General features: G+C 41.2%; 1 protein-coding gene across 5 annotated transcripts in view; it reads left to right on the forward strand.

The window, feature by feature from the left end:
- als2b (alsin Rho guanine nucleotide exchange factor ALS2 b) overlaps positions 1 to 20,737 on the forward strand; it is a 54,679-nt gene that overhangs the window by 16,353 nt on the left and 17,589 nt on the right. For 3 of the 5 annotated variants that reach the window (XM_061924078.1, XM_061924080.1, XM_061924079.1), the window contains exons 7-20: positions 1,081 to 1,158; positions 1,299 to 1,505; positions 1,592 to 1,763; positions 1,837 to 2,026; positions 2,101 to 2,166; positions 11,291 to 11,453; positions 11,530 to 11,661; positions 14,198 to 14,326; positions 14,468 to 14,491; positions 18,613 to 18,683; positions 18,768 to 18,834; positions 18,920 to 19,092; positions 19,190 to 19,255; positions 19,330 to 19,428. In XM_061924078.1, the coding sequence (XP_061780062.1) occupies positions 1,081 to 1,158; positions 1,299 to 1,505; positions 1,592 to 1,763; positions 1,837 to 2,026; positions 2,101 to 2,166; positions 11,291 to 11,453; positions 11,530 to 11,661; positions 14,198 to 14,326; positions 14,468 to 14,491; positions 18,613 to 18,683; positions 18,768 to 18,834; positions 18,920 to 19,092; positions 19,190 to 19,255; positions 19,330 to 19,428 (1,637 nt within the window). The remainder of the gene's footprint in view (positions 1 to 1,080; positions 1,159 to 1,298; positions 1,506 to 1,591; positions 1,764 to 1,836; positions 2,027 to 2,100; positions 2,167 to 11,290; positions 11,454 to 11,529; positions 11,662 to 14,197; positions 14,327 to 14,467; positions 14,492 to 18,612; positions 18,684 to 18,767; positions 18,835 to 18,919; positions 19,093 to 19,189; positions 19,256 to 19,329; positions 19,429 to 20,737) is intronic. The other 2 variants (XM_061924081.1, XM_061924082.1) reach the window with 1 other exon arrangement.

Raw genomic sequence — 20,737 nt, forward strand, 5'->3', positions numbered from 1 at the left:
AACGTATACGCACGCGGACGATTGACTTGTTGATGGTGATGGCAAGAACGCTGTTGGGGGTTTTCTTTTCAAATGTTTGTTCATAGCCGTTGTGCTGCTATGATAGGCCATTTCCGCTCGACACAGTGTGCATACAACATTATTAGGCCGTTTATTGAAATACTCCCACACTTTTGACGACTTTTGGCGTGCTTTTTTCCCCTCGCTCGCATCGTCTGCTTTGCGCTCCGCCATGACAGTAGTGTGACGTAAATATGCGACGCACAAAAACGGCGTCGACGTATTTACGTAACCGATGACGTCGACGCGTCGTTTCAGCCTTACTCCTAATCGCTAAATCCCATGAAATCTTATACGTCTAGTCTCTTACGTGAATGAGATCAATAATATTATTTGATATTTTACCTGCGATGAGGTGGCGACTTGTCCAGGGTGTACCCCGCCTTCCGCCCGATTGTAGCTGAGATAGGCTCCAGCGCCCCTCGTGACCCCAAAGGGAATAAGCGGTAGAAAATGGATGGATGGATGGATGGATGATATTTTACGGTAATGTGTTAATCATTTCACACATACTGTAAGTCGCTCCTGAGTATAAGTCGCACCCCCGGCCAAACTATGAAAAAAAACTGCAACTTATAGTCCGAAAAATACGGTACATAAAAATACCAAGCACACAGCTCACATGCACAGTCATTGTTTTTTATGCCTTGTGTTCAGCGACACTATTGCTCTCGGGTAAAAAGTGTTCTTAAACCTTTTCCTCATAGTCCCCGTTAATGTACAGTGTTGGATGTTTATCGTTTCTTTCCTCCGGAAGTCCTTGATCAGCTCCTTCGTCTTGGTGGTGTTAAGGACCAGGTTGTTTTCCCTGCATCACCCAGTCAGCCGCTCCACTTAATTTCTGTAGGCAGAAATGAGTCCCACTACTGTGGTGTCGTCTGCAAATTTAATAGTGGTATTGCTGGCATGAGTGTAGAGTAGGGTGCTTAGCATGCGGCCCTGGGGGGAGCCGGTGCTGATGCTGATGGATGCTGAGAGGTGGGAGTCTACTCTCATGTGTCTTATTTGTCTGCCTTCCAGCTGTTCTCATGGGGAAGTAACAGCCATGGACAACTGGGCCATATGGAATCCCCCAGCACTATCCCTCGGCTAGCCAAAGTAAGAGAACTACTGTATTTCTACTACTGAATGATTTGATTTAAACATCATTGTATAATCATTACACACTGTAAATGAATATGGGCTTAAAACTGCAATTTTGTAAGTGTTTCTGCATGCTTATCTGTGTCTCACTGCAGCTGTCAGAGGGAATCCGGGTTTGGGATGTGAGTGCCGGAGTGCGACACAGCCTGATGCTCGCTGATGGAGACTGCATCCAGCCCATTATTTACTACAGTGGAGAGCAGGTGAAGGAGGACACAGTAGAGAGTGGCACACAGGAAGACAGGGAGGAGCCATCTGAAGGCTACACCCAGCAGCCGGTGCTGCTTCCCTTTTGCATGAATGTAAATATGAATATAAGAGGAAAGTTTTGGATTCGGTCACATGCATCTCATAAACAGTAACCCTTTGTATCATATTTGTTTATCAGTTGGGATTTGTAAGCACTGTCTTTTCTGGGGGCCGGCGGTGTGTTGCTCTGTCAGACAAAAACGTGATGGGCTTTATCGCCAGCCTCCATGAGCTGGCATCAGCAGAGAGGAAGTTCTACTGCAAACTGTGCAACATCAAAACACAGGTCTTACGCCCGCTGCTGGAGTTGGGTAAGAGTAACACGGACAGGAAATATTTGTTTTCCTATAATGATTGTAATAGTTGAATCAATGTGTTTCATAGAATTGCTGAGCGCTACTCTTGGTACGGTCAATTTCGGGCTCCTACAGACGCTTTCCAGTCGATTCTGGCACTTGTGTCACCTGACCGGGCAGCACGCGGTCAGGGTGACCGCCGGCCTGCGACACAGCCGCAATGTTAAAAGCCTACCTATCCTTGAGCACCCCAGCATCTTTCTGGACTCTTACAATGAGTATGTGTTCTCAATCAAACAACTGGATTGAAAGTCATGTCATTGTAACGGACTCCTTGTTTCCATCTCTCCAGGTACTGTAGCACTTTGGCGGACTTCCATGTGATGGGAGGCTTCCTAACCATGACTAAACCAGTACTGTGAGTACATTGTGACTTTAAGTACAAGTAGAGTGGAAAAGCAAGTTGATTGTATATGCTTAACTGTGTTTCATTGTATCAATTAAACCATATCCAATTGTATTTACAATCCGCATAGTATGTGAAAACAAAGTCTAAACATCACAATATGCCACAAATTAATTCAACCGCTCCGAACGTTTTCGGTAATTTACGTAGATTGGCGTCACTGGAGTAACGCTCCTGCACTATGACCATAGTATCAGATCAGATGGAACTATGTAAAAATTAGAGCGAGATGTGCTGTTCATGATTCACAATCCTTATATAAGACATGAACACAAATGTTTTTCTTTTTTTATGCATTCTAAGTCGTAAATAAATAAATACATAAAAAGTCTGCTAACAATGTAGTCAATGGGGGCTCTCTATTTTGCCCACAAAACCCACTAAATAACCTTACAAAACCCACCAACAATACTTTATTTACATATTGTGACCTGAATATGAACCAAATATTAGCAATGTTGTTATTATAAGCGCTAACACAGACAAATTATTTTTTAGCGGAGGATTGATAGCACACAGCTAAGTATCTCTCTGCTGCTTTACTGTGAGCTTTACTGCTGCTCCCGCATCATCGCGTCTCGGCTCGTCAAAGTTATTCTATAATGTAAATCATGCGTCTCATCTGGATAATTGCATACTTGCCAATCCTCCCGGATTTTCCGGGAGACTCCCGAAATTCAGCGCCTCTCCCGAAAACCTCCCGGAACAAATTTTCTCCCGAAAAACTCCCGAAATTCAGGCGGACCTGAGTGACGTGTTGACAACACACAACAACAGTGTCTACCGTAAAGCAGTTGGTCTGCCGTAAACAGCAATGTTGTGACACTTTTAAACAGGACAATAATGGCATCTACTGTACATGCATATGTGACCCACCCATAATGTGTCACATTTTTGTGTTGATTTATTTATTTTATTTTGTGGTCTGAATTCGTTTTTGGAGCTGTCATTACACATTTATCAGTATTCACATTGGTCAGTAGGGGTCAGTAGGGCGTTTCTTCCCAATTGAATGCTATCACCTGCAGACCGGAAGTGTCTTGTCATTCTGATGAGCGCGACCAGTCTGTGAACAATTGAAACGTCCTGTGTGCTTTTCCTCCTGTATAACAGGTTAGTTTTGGTGAATCAACTCACTAAATAATATCCATGTGATCTTTATAAGTTTAAGTACACATTCTGATGGTGGAGCCTAACTCTAAAGTGTTTGTGAGTTGTAGTTTGTAAATGAACACTGAAATTCAAGTATTTATTTTATTTATATATATATGTATATATATATATATATATATATATATATATATATATATATATATATATATATATAGCTAGAATTCACTGAAAGTCAAGTATTTCTTATATATGTATATATATATATATCTTAACCACGCCCCCAACCACGCCCACCACCCCACCCCCGACCACGCCCCCGGCCCACCCCCACCCCCCACCTCCCGAAATCGGAGGTCTCAAGGTTGGCAAGTATGATAATTGGAGGATTTTACCATGAATCTAGAAGTTGTTCATCTGTGACATTCAATGTATATCCGGAGATGAAGACAAACACACTTTTCCTTGTGTGCATCATTCTTAAAGGGGAACATTATCACAATTTCAGAAGGGTTAAAACCATTAAAAATCAGTTCCCAGTGGCTTATTTTATTTTTCGAAGTTTTTTTCAAAATTTTACCCATCACGCAATATCCCTAAAAAAAGCTTCAAAGTGCCTGATTTTAACCATCGTTATATACACCCGTCCATTTTCCTGTGACGTCACATAGTGAAGCCAACACAAACAAACATGGCGGATAGAACAGCAAGCTATAGCGACATTAGCTCGGATTCAGACTCGGATTTCAGCGGCTTAAGCGATTCAACAGATTACGCATGTATTGAAACGGATGGTTGTAGTGTGGAGGCAGGTAGCGAAAACGAAATTGAAGAAGAAACTGAAGCTATTGAGCCATATCGGTTTGAACCGTATGCAAGCGAAACCGACGAAAACGACACGACAGCCAGCGACACGGGAGAAAGCGAGGACGAATTCGGCGATCGCCTTCTAACCAACGATTGGTATGTGTTTGTTTGGCATTAAAGGAAACTAACAAATATGAACTAGGTTTACAACATAGGAAATACATTTGGCAACAACATGCACTTTGAGAGTGCAGACAGCCCAGTTTTCATCAATTAATATATTCTGTAGACATACCCTCATCCGCTGATCTGTCCAGTTTTGGAGTTGATGTCAGCAGGCCAGGGAAGCTAGGGTCGATATTCTTCTCTTGATCATCTTCGGTGGCATAAGGGACGGTGTGAGCCAAGACATCCAGGGGGTTTAGCTCGCTCGTCTGCGGGAACAAACTGCCGCCATTGCTTGCCGTGCTACCGAGGTCCTTTGTCCCTGAATTGCTCACACACTCCGGCAGATTCAATGGGGGTCTGGCGGCAGATTTCTTTGACTTTATGGTTGGAAATGCATCTGCTTTGAGTGTCGCAGGATATCCACACATTCTTGCCATCTCTGTCGTAGCATAGTTTTCGTCGGTAAAGTGTGCGGAACAAACGTCCAATTTCTTGCCACTTTGGCATCTTTGGGCCACTGGTGCAACTTGAATCCGTCCCTGTTGGTGTTGTTACACCCTCCGACAACACACCGACGAGGCATGATGTCTCCAAGGTACGGAAAACAGTCGAAAAAACGGAAAATAACAGAGCTGATTTGACTCGGTGTTTGAGAAAATGGCGGATTGCTTCCCGATGTGACGTCACAACGCTCCGAGAGCGAATGATAGAAAGGCGTTTAATTCGCCAAAATTCACCCATTTAGAGTTTGGAAATCGGTTAAAAAAATATATGGTCTTTTTTCTGCAACATCAAGGTATATATTGACGCTTACATAGGTCTGCTGATAATGTTCCCCTTTAATTCTTCATACAAACGTGAAGATATGGACAGCCTATCAGTCGTCATCACAGTGAGAGCAGACATCGTACAGTAAGGTATTGCTTTATTATGTTTGTAGTTTGTATTTTATATTTAGCACTTAGCAATACTGCCACATGTTGCTTAGTGTTTCACCAAAGTTGGATGTGTTTAGCAGAGTTTCTAAAACTTCGTAGTACATCATCCTTATTCTTAGAATCAACAATAAAAGGTTCTGTATCATAATTTTTCTCAAAGTAATCTTTGTTGGCTCTCACAAAGTCTGCATGATTTGCATTGTTGATGGTGATGAAGGGATGGGTGGTTCCTTCCTCTACGTCACGTGACTCGCCAGCTCTTTATCTCTCAATATAAATAAAGTTGATTTGATTTGATTTGATACAGAGGCAACTTGTTTTTCCACTCTAAGTGGTACTTTAAAGTGCAAGTCGATATCTGCTAGTTCACTCAAATGTGATTGACGATGTAGTAATATGCTGCATTTCAAAAAAGTAGAAAGTCAGAATGCAATTTTAAAGGGGAACTGCACTTTTTTTTGTAGTTTTGCCTATCGTTCCCAATCATTATGACAGACGGATGCATTTTTTTTTCATGCACTTTAACTCAGAATCAGAATCAGAATCAGAATCAGCTTTATTGTCATTACGCAAGGTAACGAGATTGAGGCCATTCCATACAGTGCGATGTGTGCCGACTGTCGTAAAAAAACGTAAATAAAAGTCTGTTTACAACGGAGCAATTGGGAGGTCCTCTATTCCGCCCATAACACTAAATAAATAACCATCCCAAAAAGCGGCAACAATACTTCATTTACATTTTGTGACTTGAATATTGACCAAATACGAGTGATATTCCAATTATAAGCGCTAACGCAGACAAACTATTTATAGCAGCACCGTGATCACTCACGCGTGTGCCTATGTTGCCTATATCGACTGGTCAGCTGTTTCCTCGCTTTATTCTCCATCATAAATCATGTCTCTAACCTGGATAGTAGAAGGACGAAGACGTATTCTGACAATTTAAAGCCAAAGGGCGACACGACACGAAAGAACTTGGTCTGCGCTTGGTTACACCCCCCTTTTCTTCGCGAGGATTAGAAATCATTCTTTATCTAAATGGGACTATAACAACATTCTATCAGTCGGCATCTTAATGAGAGCAGAAAAAAGGGAACGTTGTGATGCGTTTTTTAATATAATGCGCCACGTATGCTTAAAATGATCAAAATACTTAAATATTAAACGTTATTATAAATGTGTCCATTACTAAATTATATATGTACTTACGGCATGTATACAAAACCTAATGGAGGTGTTTGGAGGTTTTTTTAAGGGCTTAATAGGCAGAATAGAGCAACTTTCATTGGCTTCATTGTAAGCGGACTTTTGATCACATTTATTTAATATTTAGAATGCATAAAAAAAGAAAAACATCTGTGTTCTTGTCTTACATAAGGATTGTGAATGATAGGCATAATTCCAAAAAAGTGCAGATCCCCTTTAAGTCGTTTTTACAAAAAAGGACAATATTGTGGAAAATAATATTTTTTCAGAAGTTTTAGTCGCTTGTGTGTAGCCATGAGGCGTTCAAGCGCCTACAAAGCTGCTAGCGAAGTGACAATGCTGAAAAAATTTCTGCAAGGTGCAGAAAATGGCTTTTAAAGGATAAATACAAATTGTGGCTGGCAAAAGACACTGACCCAAGACATGCCAAATGCAAACTGTGCTGTAAAACATTTGATACCTCGAATATGGGCGAGGGAGCGCTTGTTAGCCATTTGAAGGTTTTAAAGCCCTCCACAGCACAGAGTCAGCGCTTCTAAAAGTTTTTAACGATATCCTCCTGTCCACTGATTCTGGTAAATATGTTGTCCTGGTGCTTTTAGATCTGTCTGCTGCGTTCGACACCGTCGACCACGCCACCTTAATCACTCGTCTTGAGAACTGTGTGGGCATTAAGGGCGCCGCCCTCAACTGGTTCCGGTCGTACCTAACCGACAGGAGTTTTTGTGTAAAAGTAGACAGTTTTATGTTGTCCACAGCTCCTTTACCACATGGGGTCCCCCAGGGCTCAATCCTTGCCCCAATTTTATTTGCGCTTTACCTTCTCCCCCTTGGTTCTATTTTTAGGAAGTACAGTATTGCATTTCATTTTTACGCCGATGATTGCCAGATTTATTTTCCCATGGCACAAAATAACACGGTTCAACGTCTTATTGACTGCCTGCACGACATCAAAGTCTGGCTTTCAGCTAACTTCCTGAGCCTAAATGAAGATAAAACAGAAGTTATGTTGTTCGGTCCAAGTCGCTCTCCCTCCCCCAATGTTGACCTCGGCAGTCTGACCCCGTATCTCAGCGACTCTGTCACAAACCTGGGGGTAAAGTTTGACTCAGATTTTAAATTCGAAAAACAAATCAGCAGCGTCGTTCAAAAAAGCTTTTATCAATTACGCCAAATAGCGAAAGTGAAACCGCTTCTATCAAGACATGATCTTGAGAAATTAATCCACGCCTTTATCTCGACTCGTCTTGATTACTGTAATGCCCTGTATGTTGGCATTAGCCAGGCCTCCCTCGCCCGCCTGCAGCTCGTGCAGAACTCTGCTGCTCGTCTGCTAACACAGACCCGCAGACGTGAGCACATCACCCCTATTTTAGCGTCCCTTCACTGGCTCCCTGTGCGTTACCGAATCAATTTTAAACTCCTTTTATTTGTTTTTAAATGTCTAAACAACCTCGCGCCAACCTATCTCTCCGACCTCCTTCAGCCTTACTGCCCCACCCGATCCTTAAGATCAGCCGATCAGCTGCTGTTGACGGTCCCTGACACAAGGCTGAAGCTTAGAGGTGACAGAGCTTTCGCCGTTGCTGCTCCCAAGCTCTGGAACGACCTACCCCTGAGTGTTAGACAAGCCTCCTCTCTTCCTGTTTTTAAATCTCTCTTAAAAACATACTTTTATTCCATGGCTTTTAACACTGAGTGATATCCATCCTGCAATGGCGCCCCATAATACACCTGCTGTGAACCTGTTTTTATGTTTTTATTTATTCTATTTTAATTATTTATTTTTTATCGTGTTCTGTTTGTGTTGTGTTGTGTTTGCTCGGTACTCGTTTTATCTTTTAACCTGTTCATTGTACAGCACTTTGGCTACCCCTGTGGTAAATTTTTAACGTGCTTTATAAATAAAGTTGATTTGATTTGATTTGATTTGAAGGGGAAAAAGCACAAAACTGTAGCCGTACAGTTGCTTGCAGCGCAATACTACATTTATGACAGCTGATGCTTTGAGGACAGCCAGCAACACAACAAAGTAGAAAAACTTTGGTTTCTGCAAAAAATGAAGCTCTCCAAGCTGAGATACTGTGGGCACTAAAATGCGTGAATTCATATTACCGTAATCATTCTTGTCATCGGAGGACACATGCCACCTTTTTGCGGCCAGATTGCAGCTGTGGCTAGGACTAGAGGATTTAAGGGGCTGATTAAAACAAATTCAATTGATGTGTTTTGGTGTTCTTTAGTATTTTTTTAATGACGTTTGTTTTTCAAATGTAACATATATCATTAGAATATTTTTTATATAAAAAATTATTTAAGTATGAGTTTTTTTGCGTCTTGACTCATGAGCGGAGAGTAAGTGCAGCCGCTCTCCACTGAGCGCATCTTCGGTGGTAAAAAAAGAAAAAGTGTTTTTATAGTAGATGCACTCTAGGAGTGCTTCTCAAATGCCCGTAAAAAGTGGTACATGTCTCCTGCTTGTTTGGAAACATAGCAAAATACTGCAGGTAGGAGCATGATAAAAATGAATATGCAGTAAATGAGAGTGTCTCCGGGGGGGATGTTCTGTATAGTAGTGGTCCCCAACCTTTTTGTAACTGCGGTCCGGTCAACGCTTGAAAATTTGTCCCACGGACCCGGGGTATTTTTTTTGTCTTAAAAAAATACAATCATGTGTGCTTACGGACTGTATCCCTGCAGACTGTATTGATCTATATTGATATGTAATGTAGGAACCAGAAATATTAATAACAGAAAGAAACAACCCTTTTGTGCGAATGAGGTTTTTTGGGTTGGTGCACAAATTGTAAGTGTGTCTTGTGTTTTTTATGTTGATTTAGTAAAGAATAAAAAACAATTTAAAAAAAAATAATTTTTTATTTCTTGTGCGGCCCAGAACCAATCGATCCACGGACCATGGCCCGGTGGTTGGGGACCACTGCTGTATAGTACAAGCAAAATCCTCATTTAAACAAGGCGGTCTGCACCAATAGCAATTGCACACGCAGTGTTAGTAAATCCCACGCAACACGCCCACTAAATAGTACACGCTATTTTGAAGACTGCACACTTTGTTTTGCGCAAGGCATTTGGATCTTAGTAAATCAGGCTCTAAATATGTTGGAACTTAAATATGAGAAGTTGTATCTGAGTGTGACTGGTTTTTTTTTTGGTTTTTTTAAGGAGCAACCATACATTTCAGATGTAAACCTAATTTTACCTCGTCATTTATTTTTGGTAGTTCCATTGAGATAAAATAATGCCACCGTTCAGTAACAGTGATACCTCAGTCTTTGTTAGTAATCTATTCCAAAAGGTCAGACAAAAGTTTTAGCACAAAGAAGTGTATATGCTATACATTGTACAGTATGTGATGTTTGATTGTTGTTGTCAAAGGACAACCATAACCCTAACCCTAACCCTAACCCTCTAACCCTAACCCCTAACCCCAACCCCAGTTTAAAAGGAGTGTTGCGTTTTGGACCAGTTGTTCCTCCCAGGGAATTCAAGTCACAATTCGCTCCCAAGTTCTTTCCGACACTTAAAGCTGAGTTGAAAAACCACCAGAGACAGAATAGGTATTTTGTTGTATATTCTCAAAGCTTTGCCAATATACATTTTGATTGAGACCAGTCTAACCCTAGAACATTCTATCGCGCACACCCAAAATGGTCTGTCTTCCCGATCCCACCACCCTCTCTCTCGTCCCATCTCTGTAGCCAAAACAAAATGCTAGTCTAAACACATTCCAAAGAACTCAAGGTTATCACACATAGTATACTTGCTGACAGACCATCAAGAGAATAAATGGAAAAGACGAGCTGTTTTCAAATATGACAAAGAAATGGAAGAAGTACAACTTAAATTCGGATATATGTAAATATCTGCCTCCGACAGGAGCAAAATACATAAATATTACAAGTTATTATGCGATATTAAATATATACTTACAGCGTTTGTATAAGACGTTGATGGAAGTGTTTGGATGTTTTTTTAAGCACTTTATTGGCAGAATAAAGCGACTCGCATAGGCTCCATTGTAAGCGGATTTGTGTTTTGCTCGCATTTATTTAGTATTTAGAATGCATAAAATAATAATAAAATATGTATGCTTGTTTTACACAAGGATTGTGAATGATAGGCAAGATTCCAATATAAGTGCAGTTCCCCTTTTGTTATGATCCGCTGCCCGGATCATATTTTTGTTTACGTTTTCAAGGTACTTGTGTTTTTTTGTTAGTTTTGGACTCCCTGAGTGCCTGTTTTGTACACCTGAGTTTGTTGCCATGGCTGCTTATTGTTTTCACCTGCCGCGTGTGTTCCCGACGCGCACCTGTTGGTCATCACTGACATTATTATTTAAGCCTGCCTTCCCTGTCATTCTGTCTTGCTTCCTAGTTTGTTTTCGTACAACAGATGACGACTTTTGTTTCCTGCACTAAACCTTCTAGCTCCCACGCTAAAGGCTCTGGTTACCTTCTAGCTCCCACGCTAGCTCCTTTTGTTTTTGCCTTTTGTTCCAGTGTAATTTATTCCGTAAATAAATAATTTATTTTACCTTCACGCTGTGTCCGAAGTCCTTTTGCATCCTGGGAGAACGAAACCCCGCATCACCATGCGCCCTGGTCGTCACACCTTTAAGCATGTCTGAAACAAATAAACCTTTACCAATACAATTATTGACGTTAGAATACTTGACTGTTGACTTTGTTTGCCTTGAAAACATTGAGGTCAGGCCGTGTCGGCGTCATTCTTCCTTTATGGCAGTCAGGAGTACAGACTGGAAAGAAAGAGTGCAATTGTCCACTGAATGTTAATAATGAGGTCTTATTTTTCATCTTCAGAGATTTTTTTGGAAAGAGTCATGAGCTGCTCCAAAGGCTGGCTGAGTGCACTGAGGAAAACCTCGCCATTCCGGACGTCTTGGTGGCGCTCTTTAGCCTCCCTGTGAACCATCTTCTAGAGTACGGGCGACTGCTTCTCAAACTGGCCACTTGCTTTGAAGTGGTAGGTGAACTGTTAGCAACCTGGCACCCCCATAAATTAAATTGTTTTAATGTCAAAACTATTTAATATGTTTCAGTGCTCTGACGATTATCAGCGGCTGCAGGACAGCTGCTCAAAGTTTGAAGCTTTGGCCCTTCTGCTGAAGAAGAAATTAAAGGAAGCCGAGTTCACTTTTCTCTTCTGGAAGAGCTTTCCTGGAAAGATGACGGTAACAAGTTTATTTTTCTTCTTGCTATATCATTCTTTCTCTGTTCAAACATCTACCCATTCATTTATTTTCTATACAATGTGGGGAGTGCTCAGAGAGTATGGGGTATCGGACTTTCTGATTGTGGCGGTCCGCTCCCTGTATGATCAGTGTCAGAGCTTGGTCGGACCCGTTTTCAGTGAGGTTTGGACTCCGCCAGGTCAGGCCTTTGTCACTGATTCTGTTCATAGCTTTTATGGACAGAATTTCAAGGCGCAGTCAGGGTATTCAGGGGATCCGGTTCGGTGGCTGCAGGATTAGGTCTCTGCTTTTAGCAGATGATGTGGTCCTGATGGCTTCATCCTGCCAGGATCTTCAGCTCTCCCTGGATCGGTTTGCAACCACAATACAAAATAAAGTACCGTATTTTCCGCACCATAAGGCGCCCTGGGTTATAAGCCGCGCCTTCAATGAACGGCATATTTCAAAACTTTGTCCACCTATAAGCCGCCCCGTGTTGTAAGCCGCATCTAACTGCGCTAAAGGAATGTCAAAAAAACAGTCAAATAGGTCAGTCAAACTTTAATAATATATTAAAACCAGCGTGATGTGGGCGCGCATGGAATCGTATATCAACATGGACGAAGCTGCGTGAAAAAAGCCACCCGGCTTCTTCGCGTAAACTTAAACTTACCTTAACCACTCGCTCATCTTTTCTTCATCCATCCCTTCGAGTTAGTTTTTATGATGACGCCGGCTGGAAAGGTCTCTTTTGGCAAGGTCTTCCTTTTGAATATCACCATGGGTGGAAGTTTCTGGCCATTAGCATGGCAAGCTAAAACCACAGTGAAGGATGACTTCTCATTCCCTGTGGTGCGAATATTCACCGTACGTGCTCCCGTTGTATCCACAGTGCGGTTCACAGGAATATCAGTTGCTGTGAAATAGTAATCCGTGTGCGGATGGAGAGATTGCGTCTTTTCATGAACCGGATCCCTGTCGTTTAGTAGGAGCCATTTTGTGGTCTTTACAGATGTAAACACACAAAGGAAATGAAACGTACGGTAATATCCGCGCGCTTTTTCTTCTTCTACGCGGGCGGGTGGTTGCTTACAGTAGAAGAAGAAGCGCTTCCTGTTCTATGGGGGCGGGTGCTTACCTTGGCGGTTGCTTGCGTAGAAGAAGAAGCGCTTCCTGTTCTACCGGGAAAAAAGATGGCGGCTGTTTACCGTAGTTACGAGACCGAAACTTTATGAAAATGAATCTTAATATTTATCCATATATAAAGCGCACCGGGTTATAAGGCGCACTGTCAGCTTTTGAGAAAATTTGTGGTTTTTAGGTGCGCCTTATAGTGCGGAAAATACGGTAAATGCTTTATGCACAATATCTACTTACAAATGTTTGACCAAGCCTTGCTGTTGCCCGCTGTGGGATGGTGTTGCGTTTTGGACCAGTTGTTCCTCCCAGGGAATTCAAGTCACAATTCGCTCCCAAGCTCTTTACGACACTTAAAGCTGAGTTGAAAAACCACCAGAGACAGAATAGGTATTTTGTTGTATATTCTCAAAGCTTTGCCAATATACATTGATTGAGACCAGTCTAACCCTAGAACATTCTATCGCGCCTCCCAAAATGGTCTGTCTTCCCGATCCCACCACCCTCTCTCTCGTCCCATCTCTGTAGACAAAACAAATGCTAGTCAAAACACATTCCAAAGAACTCAAGGTTAACACACACAGTATACTTGCTGACAGAGCATCAAGAGAAGAAATGGAAAACACCAGCTGTTTTCAAATATGACTAAGAAATGAAAGAAGTACAACTTAAATTCGGATATATGTAAATATCTGCCTCCGACAATTCCCCCTTCAGATCTTCTAAAAAGATCTTTATCACTAGTACAACACTTCTAAAATACGCCCCTCTTTGAGCAAGCTAGTACAAAATTAAAAGCATAGTTACATGGGAGATAAACGGATGGAATCTATGTCAATGTCGTCACTCTCAGGGAAGGAATCTAGCATTTCTCGAAAGTCACCACTTTGCCAGACCCCCTTCAGTGACATAGCAAACCCAGGTTGTTCAGCAAGCCCCTCAACAGCATCACGAGTCAGGTTGGTCAGTCTCAACAGATTATAAAAAACATAGTTAATGCGTTCTACATTTTTAGGGTACACACTAACCAACAAATCACAACCTGGCGGTGTGGGTTCAGAAAACAAGGAGATAAGACAGTTTGTGTGTCCATCTTATACTTTGCTAGTTGTAGCAAAGATATGTCAACATGAGCAGCCACACCTTGAGTTCCAACATATATAAATATAAAGGAGTCAAAGGCCTCCTGGCATGAACATGAGGCGAGTCGGGAGTAAATCATACATGATCAATCCTAGTTTGAATGGTTTCATCACCCTATTTGGCCAAATATACCTGACCTGGGACTATGAGGGGAACAAACCAAGATCCCAACCAGAGGAGACAGTGCAAGCTAATCCTCTACCGTGCTTCCCTTCCAGACGCACACATTTTGATGATGTTTATCTGTTGTTGATAGGACTCACTGCGAAAGCCTCACCGCCGTCTCATTTGTGAGAGCAGCAACAAAGCTCTGACGCTGCAGAACTCAGGGAGGTTCTCAGTCAACTGGTTCATCCTTTTTAACGACGCGCTTGTCCATGCACAGGTCAGCTCCACACATACGTACAGTATCTACACAAAAACACAGCGACACACACACAACGCAAACGACATTCACAAAGAGGAACAGACATTATAACCTTGTGTACTTGTGTGCATTTGTGTGTGCTTGCTTTCGTGCTGTCAGGGTGTGGCGCCTTATAAAAACCTTGTAAGTATGAAGCTCCCTGTCACCCCTTTTTATAATTGTGTTTGTGTGTGTGTGTGTACGTGTGTGTGTGTGTGTGTGTGTGTGTGTGTGTGTGTGTTTGTATGTGGAAGGAAAACAAATACAGACTGTCTGAGATTTTATCTGGATTTCTAAAAAGGACAAACAACTGATCGCTCATTCTCTGAGCGTCCTTCTAAGGAATCGTTCTCAACCCTACTTCCTATTTTGACCGCAACCTATTAATTCTGTATGGCATGCTTCTTCCCAGGAAACATTTGACAATCCTCAAATTCATAACATGATGACATCAACTAGCCACAGCTGATATTAAGAGTCATTTGACACAAAACATAGAGACAGTCTACAGCTGGTGAAGCCAATGTCACGCGTTTTATTTGTTCACTGTTGATGGATTATCGCGCCGCTCGTAGCACTGGCTCATATAAAAAACTTAAAGGGGACCTGTGATGAATTTAGTCTTTTCTGGCTTATAAATGTTGTTACAATGTTGGATACTCGTGTTAAATAAAGCCAAAATGTCTAATTATAAGGTTCATGCGTTTTGGCGTGAGCTTGCACGTAGCATACCTGCCAACTACTCCGGTTTTCCCGTAATTAGTACGGTTTTCATCAACCTATTCCGGGTTACGGTTGCAGTGATAAAAAATACGGTTATTCATTAATTAAAAAAAATTTTTTTTTTTTAAGTTTTATTCACGAAATCGCGTAACAACAATGACAATCGACACTGCGTCCCGTAACTTCCTATCGAGCCATTCCGAATGCCATGCGCGAGGCTATTTATAGCACCGCTGCCAAGCACGAGGCACCTGTTGCCCATTGTTTCCAAACGAGCGAACGATCATGGAATCAGCCGGAGAAAAATCGCAAACGAGTCTTAAACCGAAAAGAAAACTGCAGTCATTCCGTGAAGAATATTCAAAAGCCTATCCGGGAATAATTATCCGTTCCAAAAAGGGTGAAAACTACGCAAATTGCACCTTGTGCAGACAAGATTTTTCGATCGGACACGGAGGAATTAGCGATGTAAAAGACCACGTTGGGACAAAAAAACACAAGTCTAATGCCGTTGCTAGCGATACAAGTGGAAAACTTTCAACGTTTTTCGTCGCCCAAACAGATTCTTTGGATACATTTGGATTTTAGCCACAAAAAGGTAATGACACCAATGTTATCTATTGGAATTGTTTAGTACTGTTATACTGTTAAAAGTGTTTATACTATTTATGCTTTCAAGTCCAAGTTGAAGAAATCTTGTTAAATGTTGACAGCATAACTACCAAAATACAGAAGTATGTCCTTAATATTTTTGCAGTGCTATTTCTGTTGAAAAGTTCAAATGATTACATTAGAGATGTGATGTGCCACTTTTCAAGTGTCTGATGGCTTCAATTAATTTTCATGAATTTTTCATATTTTGAATTCTTTTGAAAGGCTTACAAAAAACCTACATTTGAATTGTAATTCCATGCTATTGACAGGACTATTAATTTTAATGAAGTTAGCTTACCATGTTTACAGTATGATAATTGTGATAGAAATGTGAATTTTAGGCACAGAATATTTTTTACAATTGAACAAGGCAGTAGATTATACAAGCTTGGACAGAAAGTTAATAATGACACCAATTTCTTTTTTTAATGGAATTGTTTAGTACTGTTTTACCATTTGTTTACTGTAAAAAGTGTTTATACTGTTTATACTTTCAATGAACAAATTGAAGTCTTGTGAAAGGTTGACAGGATAACTGGCATTAACTGTCAAAATAATTTCAAACTATTGAAGTTAGCTTACAGAATAAACATGTCAATCAACCCATATGATTTTTGCTGTAATATTTTTGTTTTGAAAAGTCACTGTGACTGATAGAAAAGTGATGGTTTTAGCAACATCTTAACCTGTCTGAATGCTAATAATCATTTTGCGTCGGAGGGCGAAGCCTGAACCCCCCACCAGGACTTTGTCCTGGACCTACCGGGGCCTGCAACCCCTGGACCCTGGCTACTAGGTTTTTCTGATTTCAAAAGTTGGCAGGTATGACGTAGTTTTGGGTGCCTCTTTTCACAAGGTTTTGCTACTGGCTTCATCGTGACGTCACCGCGAGATGGAAGGCCTTATTTAGACATTAGGTAAAGCTCACAGTCGAAGGGGGCAAGCTCTTTTCCCTCTGCATAAGAACCCCGACGTGTGACATGCAGTGACATAAATTCTGCTCAGTTTGCAGATGTACCTAATGTTGTGACCGAGTAAATCTATATAACGTTTATGAAGTTTATTTTCGACCGTGTCTGGAAATAAAATAGTGGTGACGACTTCATGATGTATATTTAAACAGTGTTGGGTTAGTTACTGAAAAACCAGTAACTAGTTACAGTTACTAGTTACTTTATTTCAAAAGTAACTCAGTTACTAACTCAGTTACTTACACCAAAAAGTAATGCGTTACTTTGAAAAGTAACTATTTAGTCCTTTTTTTTTTGTTTCTTTTTTTTTTTAAAGCTCCCATTAATGCCCTTTTAACCTTCATTTCAGTATTGTTATTGCACTGGAGAATAATACAATGTGTTGATCAACTTGACATGCATTTGCATCACTGAACTCTGCTAAGCAATGTGCTCTACATACAACACACAAAGACAAAGATATTCTTCAAAGGGCCAAATTATTTCAGGCCAGAACAAATTGACAAAACTATTTTAAATAGCTGCAACATAATGGCACTTTAACTTTAAGTTATAGGATCTTTGATCCAAGACACAACTTACATTTAACTAAAATGTTATTTTCTTTGTGCTCGACAAAAGAAAAGTATTGAGAATGTCTCCATGTTAAGAAACTCGACTTCTGGCTTCGCCATGATGTCTTGTTAGTTGTTATGAGAGTAGCGTATGTGTGTGTGTGTGTGTGTGTGTGTGTGTGTGTGTCCTTTTAAGATATGACAGCATGTGAGGTGAGTGACGTCAGTGAGTGAGTGGGCGAGAGAGGTGAGGGAGCGGCAACAGTGAGTGCCTGCAGGTGCTCTAGCTTGGTTCATGGCTGCGTCCAATAAAGTCACAAAGATGCAACAAACTGCCGGCCCCGTCATTCACCCTCAGCTGTAAAGACCCACTTCCGGGCAAAGTGAAGGTTAAGCAATGTGCTCTACATTCAACACACAAAGACAAAGATATGTTTCAAAGGGCCAATTTATTTCAAGCCAGAACAAATTGACAAAACTATTTTAAATAGCTACAACATAACATACATAAGTAACAAACAGCATAATAACAACATAGCTGTAAACCTGGCTTCACCTAAGGAAGGCACACGTGACATACACAAAGCCTAACCAGGCAGATTTGAATTGTTGTTTAACTAAAATGTTATTTTCTTTGTGCTAGGCAAAAAAAAGAAGTGAGAATATCTCCATGTTAAGACACTCGAGTCGACTGCGGCTCCGTTGTTAGTAAACACAGACACGCCGCCTCTTCCCCTCCCCTCCCCACACCCACACCCACACCCAGACACACACAGAGCGCGCCTCCGGCTTGTGAGACAAGAACATTCAGAAGGACGACACTGCAGCGCGCCAATAAAACACACTCAGATTTTCTGTTTCTAGCCAATACTACATAAAAAATAACGTAAAATAACGCAGCAACGCATCATGTAGTAACGGTAACTGAGTTACTGAATATAAAAAATAACGCGTTAGATTACTAGTTACCGCCGAAACTAATGGCGTTACAGTAAGGCGTTACTTTGTAACGCGTTAGTCCCAACACTGATATTTAAACAGTGAATTTTCAAAAGATAAAGAGGGTCGGGCGTGGTTTCATTTGCGATCAGGGAACGCCTCCAGAATTGAAATTCCTGCAGACAGACTCAGAACACGGGTTATGTATGTGACTGAAATACAAATACACATTCATTTTCCCTTTCGCTCACTGCCCGTTGGTGCTGTCTCCCCCAATCATCTGCATTTTTGGCGTCATTGATTCGACACAAAAGCCTTTACAACAGCAGAACATTCATCACGTAACCTTGTAGCAACGAGGATGTCTGCATGGCAAGACTCCTGATGCTTGATATTAGTCTGACGTTCCTATCCAACTCTCCAGTTCTCAACGCATCATGTGTTCTCCTTGGCCACTTTGTGGGTGGAGCCCATTTCGGAGGACAACGCCGGCCTGTGAGAGACTTCTTTTGACATGTTTTAATATCAAATGTGCTTTGATTGCAAGATGCTTTGGTTCATTGCTGTGTGTTTGTGTAGTTATGGCCTTAAAATAATCACACCAGAAGAGATGTTCACCCTGCTGGCCAGTTCCCCTATGGAGAAGGTAGATTCAATAAATGACCACTGATGTGGCGAATATCACTAAACAAAGAGTTGCCAGAAGTCCTTATTAATGTGGGCTTTCACAGGCGAAGTGGATCCGCTGCATCAACCAGGCGGTGGATCAGGCCCTGAACTTTGGTGAGGGACAAAAGTTTGAGCCTCCCATTTCTAGGAGCGCTACCTACACGTTTTATAAGGACGGCCGACTGAAAGACGCAACCTATGAGGGTCGCTGGCTGGCCGGCAAGCCCCATGGCAGGTGGGACATATTGACCTATGACATGTTGGCAGGGACTTATTGACTTATGCTGGCGGAGCTTTTTCACTTATGCGATTGCTTTTTGTGCTCCTTTCAGGGGTGTGTTAAAGTGGCCGGATGGGAGGAGTTACACCGGGTCATTCAAGAATGGACTGGAGGATGGGTTGGTGTCAGCATAAACATGAGCATTAGTAAGGACATGTGATCTTCTGTCCTCAACTTAATGTGTTTATTTAGTTTTGGCGAATTTGTGGCTCCGAATAAGACCGTGAACAAGAACGATCACTATCAAGGTCACTGGAAAGATGGCAAAATGCACGGCTTGGGGACATACAGGTAAGCATTTGACATATTGCTTATATTTTAGAGTATATTAACTGGTCACAAAAAGCTACCCCTCCTTTTTATTGATTATTATTCTATCCGTCACAGCGTCATTCAAAACTGAGTATTAATACTCTGCACACACAGAGGAGACTCACAAATCAGCACCAAGTGAAGAGAATTTATTTTCAATTTCTGAAAAAGATGTGTACTCCTAAAATCATGTGATCAGCAATTCTTAAAACAGCATATTTCTACATATTATAAAGAATCTTTGTCTAGCATTTATCAGTAGGTTCTTAAAAACAGCACTGTTCCTGTCATAGAGCGTCTTTGATTAGTGTTTTTGTCAGACATCCTTAAAACAGCAGGGTGTCCCTATCATATAGAGCAGGGCTCACTAACTGGCGGTTTGCGGTCTGAGTCCGCACTCTGACGCCATCCCAGGCAAACCTGGACCTATAATAAATCGGATCGTCATGTCCATACTTGCCAACCTTGAGACCTCCGATTTCGGGGCGTGGGGGCGTGGTCGGGGGTGGGGCGGGGCGTGGTTGGGGGTGTGGTTAAGAGGGGAGGAGTATATTGACAGCTAGAATTCACCAAGTCAAGTATTTCATACATACATATACATATATATACATATATATATATATAGATAGATAGATATCTACATCCTGAAAATATGCAAGCAAAACTGTGTTTAGATAATTGATACTTCAAACTTGCATAAATAAATATTAAAGAATATATCATAACTTGGCTTCTGAGAGTTTAAAAATGTAATGAATAAAATGCTAAAGTTGTTGATAAACAAGCAATTATTTTAATTATTAAATATGGTCATTTTAAATGAATTATTATGATAATTTAAAATAAATTATTTCAAATATGTTTATTTTAATGTATAATTCTATGGCTGGATGTAATAAGGAGTCACGAAAAAATACAAATAAAAATACAATTGCTTTTGATGTTTTTAGCAAAATATAGTAAAAATGTATTTAGTTGTTTTTTTTTAAATTAATATATTTATTTATAGGTAAGATAAACATAATAATACAATTTATCTCTAGTCTGGATGATTTAGTTCTTGTCACCCTGTTGTCCTCCCGTCATGAAAAAAGGCTGTCCTCACTCAGGTCCGCATGGAGCTGGAGGGGGCGTGGCTTCCAGCTCCGGCTGAAAATCGTGAGATTTTCGGGAGAATATTTGTCCCGGTAGGTTTTCGGGAGAGGCGCTGAATTTCGGGAGTCTCCCGGAAAATTCGGGAGGGTTGGCAAGTATGGTCATGTCACATGTTCTGTGTCTTGACCTATTT

The sequence above is a fragment of the Nerophis lumbriciformis genome, linkage group LG28, assembly GCF_033978685.3.
Source record: "Nerophis lumbriciformis linkage group LG28, RoL_Nlum_v2.1, whole genome shotgun sequence".
In the NCBI taxonomy this organism is placed as follows: domain Eukaryota; kingdom Metazoa; phylum Chordata; class Actinopteri; order Syngnathiformes; family Syngnathidae; genus Nerophis; species Nerophis lumbriciformis.